The 15,881-nt window shown below is 31.4% G+C and overlaps 2 protein-coding genes across 2 annotated transcripts; both read right to left on the bottom strand.

Annotated features, from left to right (window-relative positions):
* Positions 1-4,232: 4,232 nt before the first annotated feature.
* Positions 4,233-7,206, bottom strand: LOC114368381 (cytochrome P450 71A26-like). Its single transcript, XM_028325682.1, has 6 exons — positions 6,969-7,206; positions 6,506-6,871; positions 5,255-5,520; positions 4,508-4,682; positions 4,376-4,436; positions 4,233-4,266 (listed from the first exon to the last, which is right to left on the bottom strand). Exons 1-6 carry the CDS (start codon positions 7,204-7,206, stop codon positions 4,233-4,235), a joined length of 1,140 nt encoding a protein of 379 aa, XP_028181483.1.
* Positions 7,207-9,798: 2,592 nt separating this feature from the next.
* On the bottom strand, positions 9,799-12,246 carry LOC114425611 (cytochrome P450 71A26-like). Its single transcript, XM_028392550.1, has 2 exons — positions 11,276-12,246; positions 9,799-10,601 (listed from the first exon to the last, which is right to left on the bottom strand). The coding sequence occupies exons 1-2, from the start codon at positions 12,218-12,220 to the stop codon at positions 9,975-9,977; spliced, it is 1,572 nt and encodes a 523-aa protein (XP_028248351.1). The 5' UTR covers positions 12,221-12,246; the 3' UTR covers positions 9,799-9,974.
* Positions 12,247-15,881: the final 3,635 nt, after the last annotated feature.

The following is a 15,881-nucleotide window of genomic DNA, read 5'->3' as shown; positions in this document are numbered from 1 at the left end:
TTGGGAATCTAAAATTTTTAAATTAAAGCCATGGACTGTGGATGAAATAGAATTGAAAAAGTTTGCATACCAAAGCAAGGAAGGAGCAGTAGCACGACAGGAGGTGGCTGAGATGTCTGAAATTATATAACTCGATGCAACTCCAAATTCAACGCTGCAGATTTACAAACAAACGATTCCATCATGTCAAATAAATCATCATTTTATTTTTCAAAATAGTTCTTAAATTAGATAAATTATCTAAAGTCATTCTGCAGGTGCTAATTTTTTTTATTAAATTTCAAATAAATATTAGTAATGGTTTCTTGAATTGATTTTCCCCCTTCTTTTTCTGCTTTATTTAAGGAGAATATGCACTCCCTCTTTCATTTTGATAAATTTATCCATGCCTAGAAAAATGTACAGAGTTATCTTTATTGGAATACAACACAAGATTCCTTCAATACTTAATCTCGTGCTTTTTGAAAGCATTTGGGCTTAGAGTTAGCATGCAAGCATATAACATTTCTTTAGTTGAACCAGCTTGTTTGATATTTCTGTGCTTTCAGTTTGCTTGATATATGGATGATACAGAAAGAAGGGATGGGTATACAAGGGACCTATAGAATGTGTCTGACACCATTGAGTACTTTGCCTTTCAGCTTACTATAGTGATATTTGTGTTGGAGCAATTGCATGCCGGCTGGAGAAGAAGGAAGGTGGGGTCAAGTTCGGGTTTACATCATGACGTTAGGTGTTTTGGCACCTTACCGTCGACTTGGTATTGGTAAGAAAGAAACTGAATATCTTTCCCTAGTGATTGAAAGTTTAATTGATCATTTTTAATAGATTAACTTTATAGAAATAAATTAATAGTGTAAAAGTTTTTTATGCTATCATTCTATCACAGATCTTTTGAATGATAAGTTTATTTACTTTTATTTTTATATGATAAATAAACTTATCATACAAAATAGTAATTCTAACCATGATTTCCGATTGATAAATGATGGTTACAATGATAATGCATGAGAATTAAACTCAACTTTATAAGTACTATTCCATTATCCATAATATCCCTGCTTCATCATTGGTGATTATCCATCATGGCTGAATAAAGAAATTAGTTAAGTGCTTATGATTATAACTGCGGATTACAAAATCCTATCAGTACACTAACTTGATTTTAGCTAGACAGTCGCATTCCAAATGCCTCAAAATAATCATCATTTGCAATGAACACTAAAGGGACAACCATGGGCAAAAAGATGTGTATTTAGAACATACGTTTGGGGATGCAATCTTCAAATCAGGAAACTCTACGTCAATAATGAATTTCCCAGTTAGTGGAACCTCAATTGCCCAAACAAAATCCTCGTTGTTCTTTAACACTTTGTCCTTTATTTCTGCATCATATCAAAAAAAGTATATATATACTCAGAAAACATGGGAAAAACTCTTGAAACAAAACATGCTGAACTTCACAGCAAAACAGCTTTGAGAAATTTAGAAGATGCAAACAAAGTGGCATAGCATCAGCCATGCTATCTTCTATTTGCAATTATCACTGTACTGCCATGTACAACAACATCATGCAAATACACGCCAGAATCTAATATTATTGATTATTCTCTCTCCACAGGAAAAAGTAAAAGGAACCAAAAAAGAAAAATGTAAAAAATTTAAATATGATTTTATCTCTAATAAAATAATAATTTTATTTTTAGCCCTTCATATTTTATTTTAGTTCCTAATAAACTAGTAAATTTTGTATTTCTTCTCTGATAAATTAATTTACAAATGAATTTTTTTATTAAGAAACAAATACAAAATTCACAAGTTTATCATAAACTAAAAAAAACAAAATTATTAGTTTATTAGAAACTTAACTCAAAACAAAAATTTACTAGAAAGTAAAGACCTGGATGTGTGATGGCCTGGCGACCTCCTTCAGAACTAACAAAGCACGAAGAAAGTGAATCCTCTCAAATCATTTAAGCTAGATCCGTTATGCTCTCCGTTTGATACAAATTAGCTTAACCAAACAATAACAAGCACAACAAAATCTATCCTAACAGAACCCAAGAAATCAATAACAAATGTAAGAAAAAGATAAAATAGACCAAACACACATCCAGACAGCAGCAAATCCAAACAGATGACAGGTTAGAGAAGATTCAAATGGCACAGGGAATAGATTAAACAAGAAAAGGACCAAAGAGTTAGAGCATTCTGAAAGTAACACAAAAAGAAGATACATGATATACCTGATTAAAAACATTTCCATGACCATATAACAAAAAGAAGGTGGAGAAAACAAATTAGAGGCTAGCAATTTTTTGCCTAGATAATAATTATTGAGGACCAAATAATTAGTGTGGTTCTTTTTTAGTTCAGTTTTTTTAAATAAGTAACCATACCATGTGCCTAAGTGATCCTAACCTAATAGATAAATGCCTACAACAGCTAGTTGCTCACTCACTTGCCCCCCCCCCCCCCAGGAATTAGAACTATTCCTCCAAGTCCCAAATGGCTATCAACTTCTCATGGATGTATTGAAGCGCATTTAATAGACAACAGGTATGATTTCTGTATTGACATTGAAGTTTCCAGATTATGGTTTCTGTTGGCTTGTTTTCAGGGGGCTTCTAATCTTTATTCTGCTTCCTTTCAGAAGAATGACATAACTGAAATTGAAATGATTGGTTGTAGTGAACCAGTAGGATTCATCATCACAAAAATAGATGAATTCTAGCAACTTAAGCAGGTATATCATGGTAATGCTTTGGCAGCTTTAATTTCAAGTATTGAGTAGTTTCCCAACAACTTAAAGCCACTGAAGCTACAAATGAAGGCATTGAGCTTGTTGACAAGTATTTTGCCATTATATTTGGAAGAAATAGAATAATAGGCATGTGTATGGAATACACACAAAGATATTTCTTAACTGCAATAACTTACTTTTAGAAGGCTTATTTTAGCAAATTATACTTTTTGGTGTGTTTAAAAAAATTAAGGTTATAATTTGCTAATTGCTATACTATTTCTAAAAAAAATCACGTATATATTAACAAATTCACACACATATAAAAGAATACAAGAGGAACCAAGGTTACTTAGGTCAGCAGTGGTGAAGTACATAAAGGAACAATGGAACTACAAGGATGAGCCAATCATGGTAGCTGTAGATTAAAAAGGGAAGGTCACAAATTACAATGCTCTTGATATGATCAACATTTGGGGTGCACAAGCATACCCCTCTTCGGCTTCAAAAGAGGAAGAGCTATGGCAAGACCAGAATTTGACAATGCAACTTTTGCAATCACTCATACTTTGTTTCCTCTAGAGAAAATGAAAGACCAAGTGAAGGAACTGTAATGTGTCAAGAGTGCAAGCGACCCATGAAAAATTTTGTGGTGTACCAACCATGAATAGGATAGACACAATAGTTGAGTTGAATTGTTTTTGTTACCATTACCACCAACTTTGTCTCTTATTTTGAGTGTCAATCATTTAAATCCTAGTCCTAACTTAGAAAGCTTGAAGGAATTTCCTATAATCATTTAGTGATATAAAGATATAAAGATATAAAGAAACTTGTGTTTAGTACAGTAAAATCAACTATATTTTACTCACTTGCTTTCCCTTATACAAGTAGAATTTAAAATAGTTTTCATATTTTCATATGGACTCAAATTGAGAAGGTGGGATGACAACATTTTGTTAAAGGAAGAGGTAGAATAGAAGCCTCTTGTATAAGCAAAAAAGAAGCAACACTCTTAAGAGGGAAAAAGTAAAACCATGTTCAGGCTTATTACAAATCAGAATGAATCAAAACTGCCACAACTCTTGAACCAAATTGATTCAAAACACAAAAGGCAATATAAATTATGTCACAAGAACTAGAGATTAAGTCCAAACAACTTGAAGATGTACAAACGCATAGGGATAAACAGGATCAGGCATTATCGAAGGAAATTCAATTGCTCATAATTTAAATTAGAAAGCTTATGGTAGAGGAGCATCATTTGTCTAAAACTGACCAAAAATAGAAGATGACTACGATGTTAATGCAACAGAACATCACCACAACCACTCCCTTACAAGTACACTACATAGTAAATGAACCTACATCCTTCTCTTTCTGTTTATGCTTTTCTTAACTAAACCCTATTAGCTTCTAGAGTTATAGAAAATTACTAACATAGTGAAAGTGTAAGTTTCTAAGTCTGGGTGATAACACATTAATGTATTCAACCAAATACATTATCAAACTCAAGCATCCCACTAAAAATATAACAGGATTAGACACCCCAATACAAGTAAAAACACAATAACAAGTGCAAACAAAACACTAGCGGAAGTTAAAATAATGGCAACCAAAAGCAAAACTTACCAAGACACAGTAGAGACAGCAGACACGAGAAGAGGAGCAAAAAGTGCTTTGGTGTCAATGGCTGCAAGGAAAGCAACGTCAACAGACACAACAGACACAGTAGACATAAAGCAAGAAAACTTACCAAAGCACGACCAGGGTGGCTTTGCGAGACTCCGCGTGGTGGGTCAAGGACAATGGCAGTGCAGAGGGTGGCTTTGCAAGGTGGGTCAAGAGCAATGGCAGTGACGAGGGTAAGTTTGCGAGAATGAGTGCGGCCAGTGATGAGGGTAAGTTTGTGAGAATGTGCGCGGGCAATGAAAAGGGTCTGTAGTTTAATTTTAGTAAAAACACATTGGTTTTCTAAAAAAAACGATGTCACCTACCTCATGTTAACATTGGTTTTTTGAAAAACCGATGTTAACATATTCTCGTTAACATCGATTTTGTCAAAATCGATATTAACATGACCTAGGTAAACATCGGTTTTGTCAAAACCGATGTAAACGAGACTATGTTAACATCGATTTTTCAAAAAACCGATGTTAATGAGACTATGTTAACATCAGTTTTGACAAAACCGATGTTAATAAACTCATCTTATTTACAAGTATATCACCGCATTTGTGTTAACATCGATTTTGTCCAAAACCGATGTTAACTTGCCGATGTTAAATGTATATTTTTTACTAGTGACAAGGTTTGCTACTATAAGCTCAACCCACAACCATGGAAAATGTTAATCTTGGGCAAGCCCTCCTTCCTTGCTCCAAAATGGGAGCAATTGTAAACCATGTCCTTTGACATCTATTGGACTATCTAAGAACTTTTCTGGTCGAAACTCTTCATATTGGTCCCAATTCGAAGGATCTCTTGCAATTGCCCAAGCATTAACCATACTTGTGTGCCAGCTGCAATGTCATAGCCCATCACCTTAGTATTTTGCATGGATTCCCTTGGAGCCAATATGGTAACTGGGGGATGTAATCGAAAAGTTTCTTTAATCACTGCCATCAAGTAATGCATGTTAATCAAATCTTCTTCGGATATGTGGTGTTTACCTCTAACTACATTTCTGACCTCACCTTGTAGCTTATGCATCACAATTGGGTGCCTCAAGATTTCTGTCATTATCCACTCTAGAATTGTGGAGGTAGTTTCAGTACCTGCACCAAACATATCCTGAAAGAAATACCCATCATATGTCAATTTCATTATCTACGTATACCTTGGAATTGATTCCAAGAAAGAAAATAAACTAAACATGTATCAACAACTAATATGCGACCTAACTTTTGCTTAGGAAATTAGTGTAAAAACCTACTAGATACATGGAATATCAAAAAACACATATAGCTTTTGTAAAACAACTGAACTAGAGAAATGTTAATTAGGAACTTATATACTATTTAACTCTTTGCAATAGACTCTACCATGAAGTGAAATTCACGTAAAATTTATTAAGCAAGAAATAAGACATAATCAAACTCACATTATTCACTGAAGCTTAAATGAATTTCACCCAAAAAGTAAAAAGTATGCTGGAAAGAGTATATTAAAGATATTATTGCTAATACTGTATCAATGTTGGAGATACAAAATTATTGAGTAAACATTCACTTTAATTCTTAAGATTTGTATACGTGAGTCACCTTATATTAACTTGACCAAACCATTACTTTAGTCGCCTTGGTTTATTACAACGTTAAATGATAATATAACAATCACGTCGTCATCTTATGATTTTTCACATCATCAAAATTTTATTTTTTTTTATAAATTATATTTTAAATTTTTTATCTATTCAAACTTGTTAATGACGTCAGACAAGTTGATAAAAAAATTAAAAATACTGTATATAATAAAAATTATTCATACATGCTTTAGCAAAATTTTTAATGATGTGACAAGTCAGTAACAATTATGCTATGAACAAATGTTATTTGATAAAAGAAACTAAACATACGAAAAGAGTATGACCAAAAATGCTAAAACAACTATTTAGATAGTACGAACAAAATTTTTGAAAAATTTAAGGAGAAAAAATATATTAAACCCTAAAGATTTTATATTTTTATGATGAGATAGAAACTAGAGCAGTTGGCTATAAGAATATTAATATGCACGACCACACATACTAATCTTGCGTACGTAGAAGGATCAAAGCCTTTATGGTTGTTTTATCAATCTCAAATCCCATGGCATTTGTCTTTTGGATCCTCAACAAAATGTCAACCAAATCATTCTGGTCATCCTCATTAGCATCATCATGGCCTCCCTTACTAACATGTTCATCAACAACTTCATCAAAGAATTCATCAACCTGTTTAACCGCTCTCTCTGCCCTACCATACATCCCGTTAACTCTTCCCAACCAATCAAGCCAAGGTATATAGTCTCCCAAAAGCGGAGTACCCATCAGCTCCACCATCTCGTTGATCTGCGTGCAAAGCTTACTCCCTCCTTCTCCACTGTATCTCCTTCCTAGAGCAGCTCTACACACTATATCATTGGCCACTGTACAAAATAAACCACTAAAATCCACAGGCATCAAGGAAGAACAACACTGCCTAATCTTTCCCATCATTATGGAGATTTCCTCGTCTCAATGCACCAAAAGATTGAACCTTTTTGGCACTGAGAAGAAGATGCAAGACAAGGATACTCCTCGTCTGCCTCCAGTAGTTGCCGTATGCAGCAGATGCCACGTCTTCGGAACCGTACAAGAGGATATCAAACATCTTACGATGTGGTTTGTTGGAGAAAACGGGGTCATGTGTTTTCAAAACTTCACGAGCTGCCTCAGTTGTAGAGACAACAAGAACTGGCACCTTTCCCAAGTGAAGTAGCATTAAGGGCTTTTTTATCTGAGTATGAATACCAAATGGTAATAATTTTTTGTAATGATTTAAAATCAAGAAAAAAAAAATTGCCCCCATTTGCTAAAAAAGCCAGCATTAAGGGGCCATAGGTTTGAGCTAAGGATTGGAGAGAGCCATGAATATAAGTACCAAGTTGATGGAGGTTTCCTATTATTGGAAGCTTTGGAGGAGATGGTGGTGATGGTGAGGTTTTGCTGGAATTATTATTATTCCATTTGGATAAAACAAAGAGGATGATGAAGGTAATTACAACTGGGAGGAAGAACTTGGCTCATCCTCACACAACTCGTATGCAACACTAGAAAGCATAAGTTTTTAATATACGATGAATGATTACTCTAAATAAAACTGTTATATTTTCTAGAGAAAAAAATACTTTTTTTTTGCTGTATGAAAAAAAGACACTTCATTCCTGTTTATATCTTTTTAAAAAAATAATATTTTTAAAGTATATTCATATTTTATTTTTCAAAAAAAAATTAATTATAGGTGAATCCTCTTTACGTAATATATTTTCAATAAAAAAATATTTTTTAAATATACATAAGAAAATGATCTATTAAATATATTTTCATCGTAAATTACTAATGTGATAAATAAAATATTTTTTTTAATTATTAGTCCATATACATTGCATAAATACTACTTTACATGTGCAATATATTCTAGTTTTATACTGGAGGAGATTTAAGTATTAGATTGAAATACAGTTTTTCTTACAAAAAAAAAAAAACATGTTCTTAAAGTGATCGATGACAAAAATGTTTAATGCAAAATATAAAAAAAGAAAATAAGACAAAAAGAATTTGACAAAATAAAAAAAACATGTGGATGAAAATACAAAATATATAAAATAATTTGTGATACTATATTGAAGATCTTTGTATTGAATAACTTTCCAACACTTTTTTTGGTCCTTTGTACATTTTCCTCTCATACTCCTTTAACCCCATGGATGACATTACAAGTCCAATAAAATCTATATACTATTCAAATATTTATCTTGTATTCTTAAACTTTAATCCTAAGACAAAATAACCTGACTCATTTTATATGTTTGATTAAGTACACTCATGTCCAAGTTCATCAAGATAAATATTGGGACATATAGTCTTCTGTACGTACCTCAATGAGTAGTTTGTGTCATGCTCATTACTTAAAGGGATCATTCAAGAAATCTAGAATGGGATAAATCGTATGTAATCTTGGAATCATATTGCCTCGAGTATAAAACTTGGACAAATCTCTTTCATATTTGTTTCAAAAAAAGTATGTTTTAACATTGTTGTATCTAGGTTGATTTTACGAAAAATTAATATAGAAAAATAAGTAATAACATTTTTTAAATTAAGTCTAACTTTTTTAACATGATTTTATAAAAATTCTGTTTGATAGAAGGTGTTAATGATTTTCATAAATTTGTCTTTGATTTGAAGGTTACCATAATGGTTTTTGAAAAAATTATTTTTATTTTAAACTAACAATGACGACTTTATAAAAATCGTCTTTTAAGTTTATTACTAAATTAAATTTTCAGTCACGAACCCTCCCTCTTGTGTCCTTCACTTTGTCATGACCTCACTCTAGTCCCACCATGACAGAGCTTCCATCTATTGCTTCTAACTTTTGTTGTTCGATGAAGCTCCTCCCGAAAACTCTAAAAACGATGAGAAGATCTTCAAGACCAAGTGCGTTTAGTGCCACACCATCGACAAAGGTGCCAGTCACAAAGTGTCTAGCGTCACTCATCATCTTCGATTCCACCTTTTCTTGCCCTAATTAACTCTCATATCTACTATTTCAATGTTACTTTTACTTACGTACATCAGCTTTTTCTTAAATTTCAACACTTCATGCTCTCAGGTTTATGATGGCTCTTGTGGAAAATTGGTGCGAGATTTCAAGCATCTCAATCTCGATTATTAGCACAACAAACAACGAATTATAATATAGGATAACTATCCTATCATATTTGCTTCTATCCCAACCACCAAACAAACTCTAAATGCTAAATTGTGACAATGATTTTGCTCTGTCACCTTGACATTTCCATAATAATTAATGAGTCAGCCATTGATGCAAGAAGTGATGACATCAATAATTAATGATCATATTGCCCCCAAATAGCATATATATATATATATATATATATATATATATATATATATATATATTCATCAGAATATTGATTTATCAGAATTCTTCACTAATATATTTTGGTGGAACATTCTCACTATAATAATGCATTAATGAATTTCGGAAACCTTTACAAGTTGCCATGGTTGTTGTTCGCATGGTAGAATATTGTCCTCATTCAACTTTAAAGACAACATAATTGGAAAAATATTGAAGTGATCGAGCGTTGCACAAACGAGTTTCAAGCGTCTCTTGAAGATCAATCTAGCACTAATGATACAATGAAAGGTAGGGTTGATCATAAAGAAAAATTTAAGTTGACAACACTTTGATAAGTGAAATTATAAAAATCTCTTGATTAAATACTGGATAGATATGTCTTACATAGAAAGTAGCTAGAAGAGTACAATTGAATGATAGCTACAAAACTGAATAACCATAACTAAATAGACCAATCAATACATTTATCAAACAATCATTATAATTAAAAATAGATTACTATGAAAGCACCATCGGCCATAGATGATTTTGATAATACATTATATATTGAGATTATAGTCCCATATTTACCTTCCAACTTATTATTTTTATCATTTAATTATTCACTTCATATTTATGTAGCTAGGAATAGATGAAACTGCCACAAGAGGGAATTTTCTATGACTGGTTACCCCAGTAGTTTCAGTCATGTCCATTGTCTGCTCTCCCACCACTCCACTAGGTATTTCCCAATTAAATTTGTGAACAAGGTTTGCTAGTAACTTCTCAATCATAGCCATGGAAAACATTAATCCTGGGCAACTCCTCCTTCCTGCTCCAAATGGGATCAGTTGAAAATCATGTCCTTTAACATCTATTGAACTATTTAAGAACCTTTCGGGCTGAAAATCTTCAGGTTGGTCCCAATATGAAGGATCTCTTGCAATTGCCCAAGCATTAACCAATATTTGTGTGCCAGTTCCAATATCATAGCCCATCACTTTGGTATCTTGCATGGATTCCCTTGGAAGCAATAAAGGAGCTGGGGGGTGTAAACGGAAAGTTTCTTTAATCACTGCCTTCAAGTAATGCATGCTACTCAAATCCTCCTCAGTTATGGGAGTTCTATCACCAACCACATTCCTTACCTCAGCTTGTAGCTTCTGCATCACAATTGGGTGCCTTAAGAGTTCTGTCACCACCCACCCTAAGATTGAGGTGGTAGTTTCAGTCCCTGCAGCAAACATATCCTGAAAGAAATTCCTATTAATTGTTAATTTCGTTTTCTACCTTTTAATTCCAAGAAAGAAGATAAACTCAACATGTATCCAAATTTTGCATAACTAGCAAGCATATGACCTAATTTTTTGTCGAAGAATCATATACTACAAGAGAATTAAAAGTCAAGCATAATTTTTGTACAATAATTGGACTAAAAAGAAAGGCTAGTAGATAACATATTCTTTTAAGTTTTAACTCTTTATAATACTCTACCATGCATGAAGGGTGGAATTCATGTAAGCCTTGTTAAATAAAAATTAGGACTTAATAAAACTCTCGCATTACTCAATGAACCCCAACTCCCCAGGTGAATTTAAAATTTGTTGCTAATTAACATTGCACCAATGTTGAAGATACAAAATTAATTAGTAAACCACCACTTTCTTAAGATTGTAAACGCCAGTCACCTTATCTTAACTTTACAAAGCCATTACTTTATATATGAGTCCCTGATTTATAAAATGCCATTTACTTTTAGTAGGATGAAAAGTAAATTATGTTTTAATCAGAAAAGTAAAGATTCTATGAAGTTAAAAACAAAGAGTATATATACTACATAGTTGGCGATTAGAATATTAGATTTAGGAACCAATTAATGCAGGATCAGACATGAGACAAGAACTAATCTTAATTATATACGTACCAGGATCAAAGCCTTTATGGTTGTTCTATCAATCTCAAATCCTACTGCGTTTGTCCTTTGGATCGACAACAAAATGTCCACAAAATCATTTTGGGCTTCACCATCAACATCATCATCATGGTCTCTCTTATTAACATGCTCATCAACAACTTCATCAAAAAACGCATCAAGCTGTTTAAACGCCCTCTCAGCCCTACCACATATCCCATTAACTCTTCCCAACCATTCAAGCCAAGGTATAAAGTCCCCTATAACTGAAGCTCCCAGTAGCTCCATCATCTCACTCATTGGCTCACGAAGGTTACTTCCTCCTTCTCCACTGCATCTCCTTCCAAGAGCAACTCTACACACTATGTCATTGCTGAGTGTAGAAAATAAATCAGTTAAATTCACAGGCATCAAGCAAGAACAACACTGCCTAATCTTCTCCATCATTATGGAGATTTCTTCTTCTCTCACTGCATCAAAAGATTGAACCTTTTTGGCACTGAGAAGATGCAAGACACATATACTCCTTATCTGCCTCCAATAGTTGCCATATGGAGAAGATGCCACATCTTTGGAACCATACAAGAGGATATCAAACATCTTACGATGTGGTCTGTTGGAGAAAACGAGGTCATGTGTTTTCATAACCTCACGTGCAGCCTCAGCAGTTGAGACAACAAGAACTGGCACTTTTCCAAAGTGAAGTAGCATCAAAGGACCATAGGTTTGAGCTAAGGATTGGAGAGTGCGGTGTGTGAGTGTGCCAAGTTGATGGAGGTTTCCTATTATAGGAAGCTTTGGAGGAGATGGTGGTGTGGTTTTGTTGGGTATTGCAGTGTTGGAGTTATTATTCCATTTGGATAAAAGATTGTGGACAGAACACAAAACAAAGAAGGTGAAAGCAACCATTAATGGGAGGAAGAACCAGGATGAAGAGTTTTCAAGAGAGGTTAACATTGGGTTTTAGTTGTAGTGTGTAGTATCTTTTCCTTAATGCGGTGCTTAAATATCAATACAGATTAAGATATTTATAAGCGTTGGAAGTCATTGCCTGCTACGTGTGTTTGTGAAGAATATGTTTACGTTTCATGATTTTACACACGAGCTACGCGTGCAACACTTTTTTGAAGGAAAATTATTGAATGATATAGATATTTTATTATTTTAATAACTTTTCTACCATTTCTTATTTATTAGTAATATTTTTTATAACATCATAAACTCTCTTATACTTATATTTTTCTTTTTATTTTTCCATTTTTTAGGTGTCGAATATCATATTGACTGTTCACATAATATTTTTCAAAAATTATTTATGGACACTTATTGTGCTACTAGACATCTATTGAGAAAGAGATAAAAGAGAGGAAAAAATATAGATATTATAAATGATATGATATGATAAGAAAAAGATAGGAAAAAAAATTTAAAAAAAATGTTGATGGAATATTTATAAAAAGTGAGTGTCCAAATATTCATACTCTCCTTTTAATTTTTGAATAATAATAATAATAATAATAATAATAATAATAATAATAATAATAATAATAATAATAATATATTTAAACACCTAAAATACTAGTTGATGTCTAGAGAGCAATAAAAAAAGATTAAAAAATATATATGTGATAAATGGTATAATGTGATAAGAAAATAAATATAAAAAAATGAAAAATATCAAAAAGATGTTCAAATAATAGGATGTACAAATATCATGACTCATATGATACAAGAATATAAAAAAATATACAAAAATATTCATATAATAGAACTTGATATCTTATTTAAGCAAAATCATATATATATATATATATAGTTATACTATTTAAGTGAAATATTAATTCGTTTATAGCATTATCCTGTTTCTAATCAAGTAAGAGAAATCCAATCCTTATGTAATTATTCATTGTTTTTATGTTTAAATATTTTTTTAATCTTTTATAATTTAATATTTTTTAATTTTTTGTTATTGTAAAAAAAATTATTATAAATTATATTTATTTTATTTTTAGTCCTTAAGGTAAAAAAATAAACATGATTTATAAAGATTAAGAGAAAAAAATAATTTTGCAAAAATAAAAAATAAAAAAAAAAATATTGAATTGCGGTTAGCATCATAACAAGTTCAGTTACACAATTGGATAGTTTATTATGTATTTAATTCAGTAAAAAGTGGCATCTCAGTTTCAAATGATAAAAACAGGTGACTGAGGTGAGAATCCAGTTGATCACACGGTCGATTTGTACACTACTGCAATGCATCTAATGTCTGCACAAAGCCTGGACTCACCTATATAGTGACAGCACTGAACTTAGCTTCCAATGCACACAATATTCCAATGGCAATTTTTATTGGTGAATTGAAACGTTGAAGCAGCGGAACCTGAATTGAATTTTTATTGTTGAATTTGAAACATTTTTTAGTGTGTTTCGGTAGCTACTAGAATTGATTTTTCATCTAAAATTATGGTAAAAAAGATTAAACTAGAAGCATTTATTTGTTTTTTTAGACTTTCAATGTGAAACTGGAACTAATTTTTTTGGGAAAATTAAATTTAATCCAAACACATTAGAAAATATTTTATATTAAAATCCAAAAAGTAAGTCTTTTAAAACAACAATATTATGCCTTGAAGAAGACTCGAATCTCCACCTCTTTAACACACGTGTAAATATCCAAAATGAATATTATATTATATTAGATTATATATGAAATTTATATTCGTATTTTTTTTTGTATTTAAAAATATTCGTTGAACCTAGTTAATTGAAATTAGTCTAACATTTGTATTTGTTAAAAAAAAAAGCTTTTTTAATTCCCCGTAAAAATAGATTGCGCTAATGAAAAAGCTTTCAAAGGAATTAGTAAACTAAAATTACGACATTCATACGTATATATTAATAATATATACTTTGTTAATAATTAATATTTATCTAAAAAATTTGATCAAACATTTTGAATGAAATCTTTTCTCTAATTATATTTTTTATTTATAAAATTTAAATTTGAGACCTTATATAATAAGTATTAAACTAAATTCAAATTCACCCGTACTAAAAACTTGATATGTATATTCTTATTATAAAATTTATCAATCTATATACTTATTTATAATGTTCAATTGATCAATCCAATTTTAATAACATTGGGCCAAATGATACAAAATCAAGCAATGTTATATCCTTTCTCCCAAATTTTTAACTCATTACTGCATGTAGGTTAAACTTGTTCAACAACACATGTAATTGAGACTATGGTTGTTTATTCGAACTGAAATGGTTGGGCATTGGCTAACCACACTCCCCCAATTTACACGAACACAGGCCCTTGTTACCCGTCCATGAGACATTCGATGAAATGCCACAATAATGACTCTATTACCTGTCAAGACCTGATAACCATCGCAATTGATTGAGCGTATTTTACCCCTTTCCAGTCTATGAATTTCACTTTGTATGACGATTAGGTTGGTGGAGCAAGCACACATGAATGGCTTGAAAGGAATCGAGCGAGGAAGGGAATTGCAGGTCTTGAAGAAGTTTATTTAACGGGTCCTCTGTTGCAATCGAAAGTTGAAACAGAAACGAAGATGGGGGCTTCGTTTACAATTGAAACACAACATTAGGAGGGGGCACGTTGCCACATCATTCGTGCATTTTAGACGAAAAATTGTTTCTAATAAAAAGCATTTCCCTTTTTTTTATAAAAAAAATCTTATGATCCCCAATTAACATTATTAAATTTTTTTTAACGAAAACAATAAAATTCAATGATATTTAAAGTAATACTTTTTCAACTTATAATAAAATGTCCTATGTTATTTAAAAAATATAAATTTTGATGGATTTTCTATGATGATTTTAATGGACTTCATATGATTTTTAAGTAGAATGTATAAATATTAATGTTCTCAAAATTGAGGGTCAATAATTCAATCTAGGTCAAACTGATTTTAATAAAATATATTTTTTAATATTTTAATATGATATTCCAATAATAATGAGAAAAAATATAATAATAATAAAAAGTAAATTTTACTTTAAAGTGTTATGAGTTCTTTTTTTAATCAAAACGATGTCATTTTAAAAAAATTATATAAAAAAAAATTAAAACGAAATTGGTTAACCCACCTGATTTATGAGTTTTTAGTGATTTTCAATCAATCAAGTAATTTTAAACCAATTTTTAAAAAGTATAGGACCAACACGTGATTGATTCTCAGTAGAACTAGTCGATCTGATCCAAGTTTCAAAACAATTATAAATATCACACTCATCGAACAATCTTACTCATAACCTTGATGAGATTTTGTTAGATTTTCCTTTATTTCATCACATACCATTCCTTTTATCTTTTATCTTCATTCCTTTTATCTTTTATCTTCATTTTAAGTTGATATAACATCTTCCTATGGAACACTTCATAACTTCACAAAAAATATTGTGATAAATTCTAAGCAAACCTATAATAGACTCATCTTCATCTTTTATAAGATAATAATGACTATAATTTTGAACCTATTATTCAAATCCAAGAGCAACAAGGAAAAGACACTAATGCATGATTACTAAAATAATATAGAAAAAACATGGAAGTAGAGTCAATTAGCTATTAGAA

The sequence above is a fragment of the Glycine soja genome, chromosome 9 (genome assembly GCF_004193775.1).
Source record: "Glycine soja cultivar W05 chromosome 9, ASM419377v2, whole genome shotgun sequence".
NCBI lineage: Eukaryota > Viridiplantae > Streptophyta > Magnoliopsida > Fabales > Fabaceae > Glycine > Glycine soja.
The sequence above is the reverse complement of the archived record's forward strand: the minus strand, read 5'-3'. Positions and strand labels throughout refer to the sequence as shown.

What these genes read in the sequence shown, in the direction of transcription:
- LOC114368381 (XM_028325682.1), bottom strand. Translation starts at nt 7,206, where the DNA reads ATGCTACTTCACTTGGGAAAGGTGCCAGTTCTTGTTGTCTCTACAACT. An exon ending in AAAGGCTTTGATCCTTCTAC is followed by an intron (nt 5,521 to 6,505) that starts GTACGCAAGATT and finishes TGTTTGGTGCAG; the next exon opens with GTACTGAAACTACCTCCACA. An exon ending in ACATTGCAGCTGGCACACAA is followed by an intron (nt 4,683 to 5,254) that starts GTATGGTTAATG and finishes ATTAAACTACAG; the next exon opens with ACCCTTTTCATTGCCCGCGC.
- LOC114425611 (XM_028392550.1), bottom strand. Translation starts at nt 12,220, where the DNA reads ATGTTAACCTCTCTTGAAAACTCTTCATCCTGGTTCTTCCTCCCATTA. An exon ending in CCATAAAGGCTTTGATCCTG is followed by an intron (nt 10,602 to 11,275) that starts GTACGTATATAA and finishes AATTTCTTTCAG; the next exon opens with GATATGTTTGCTGCAGGGAC.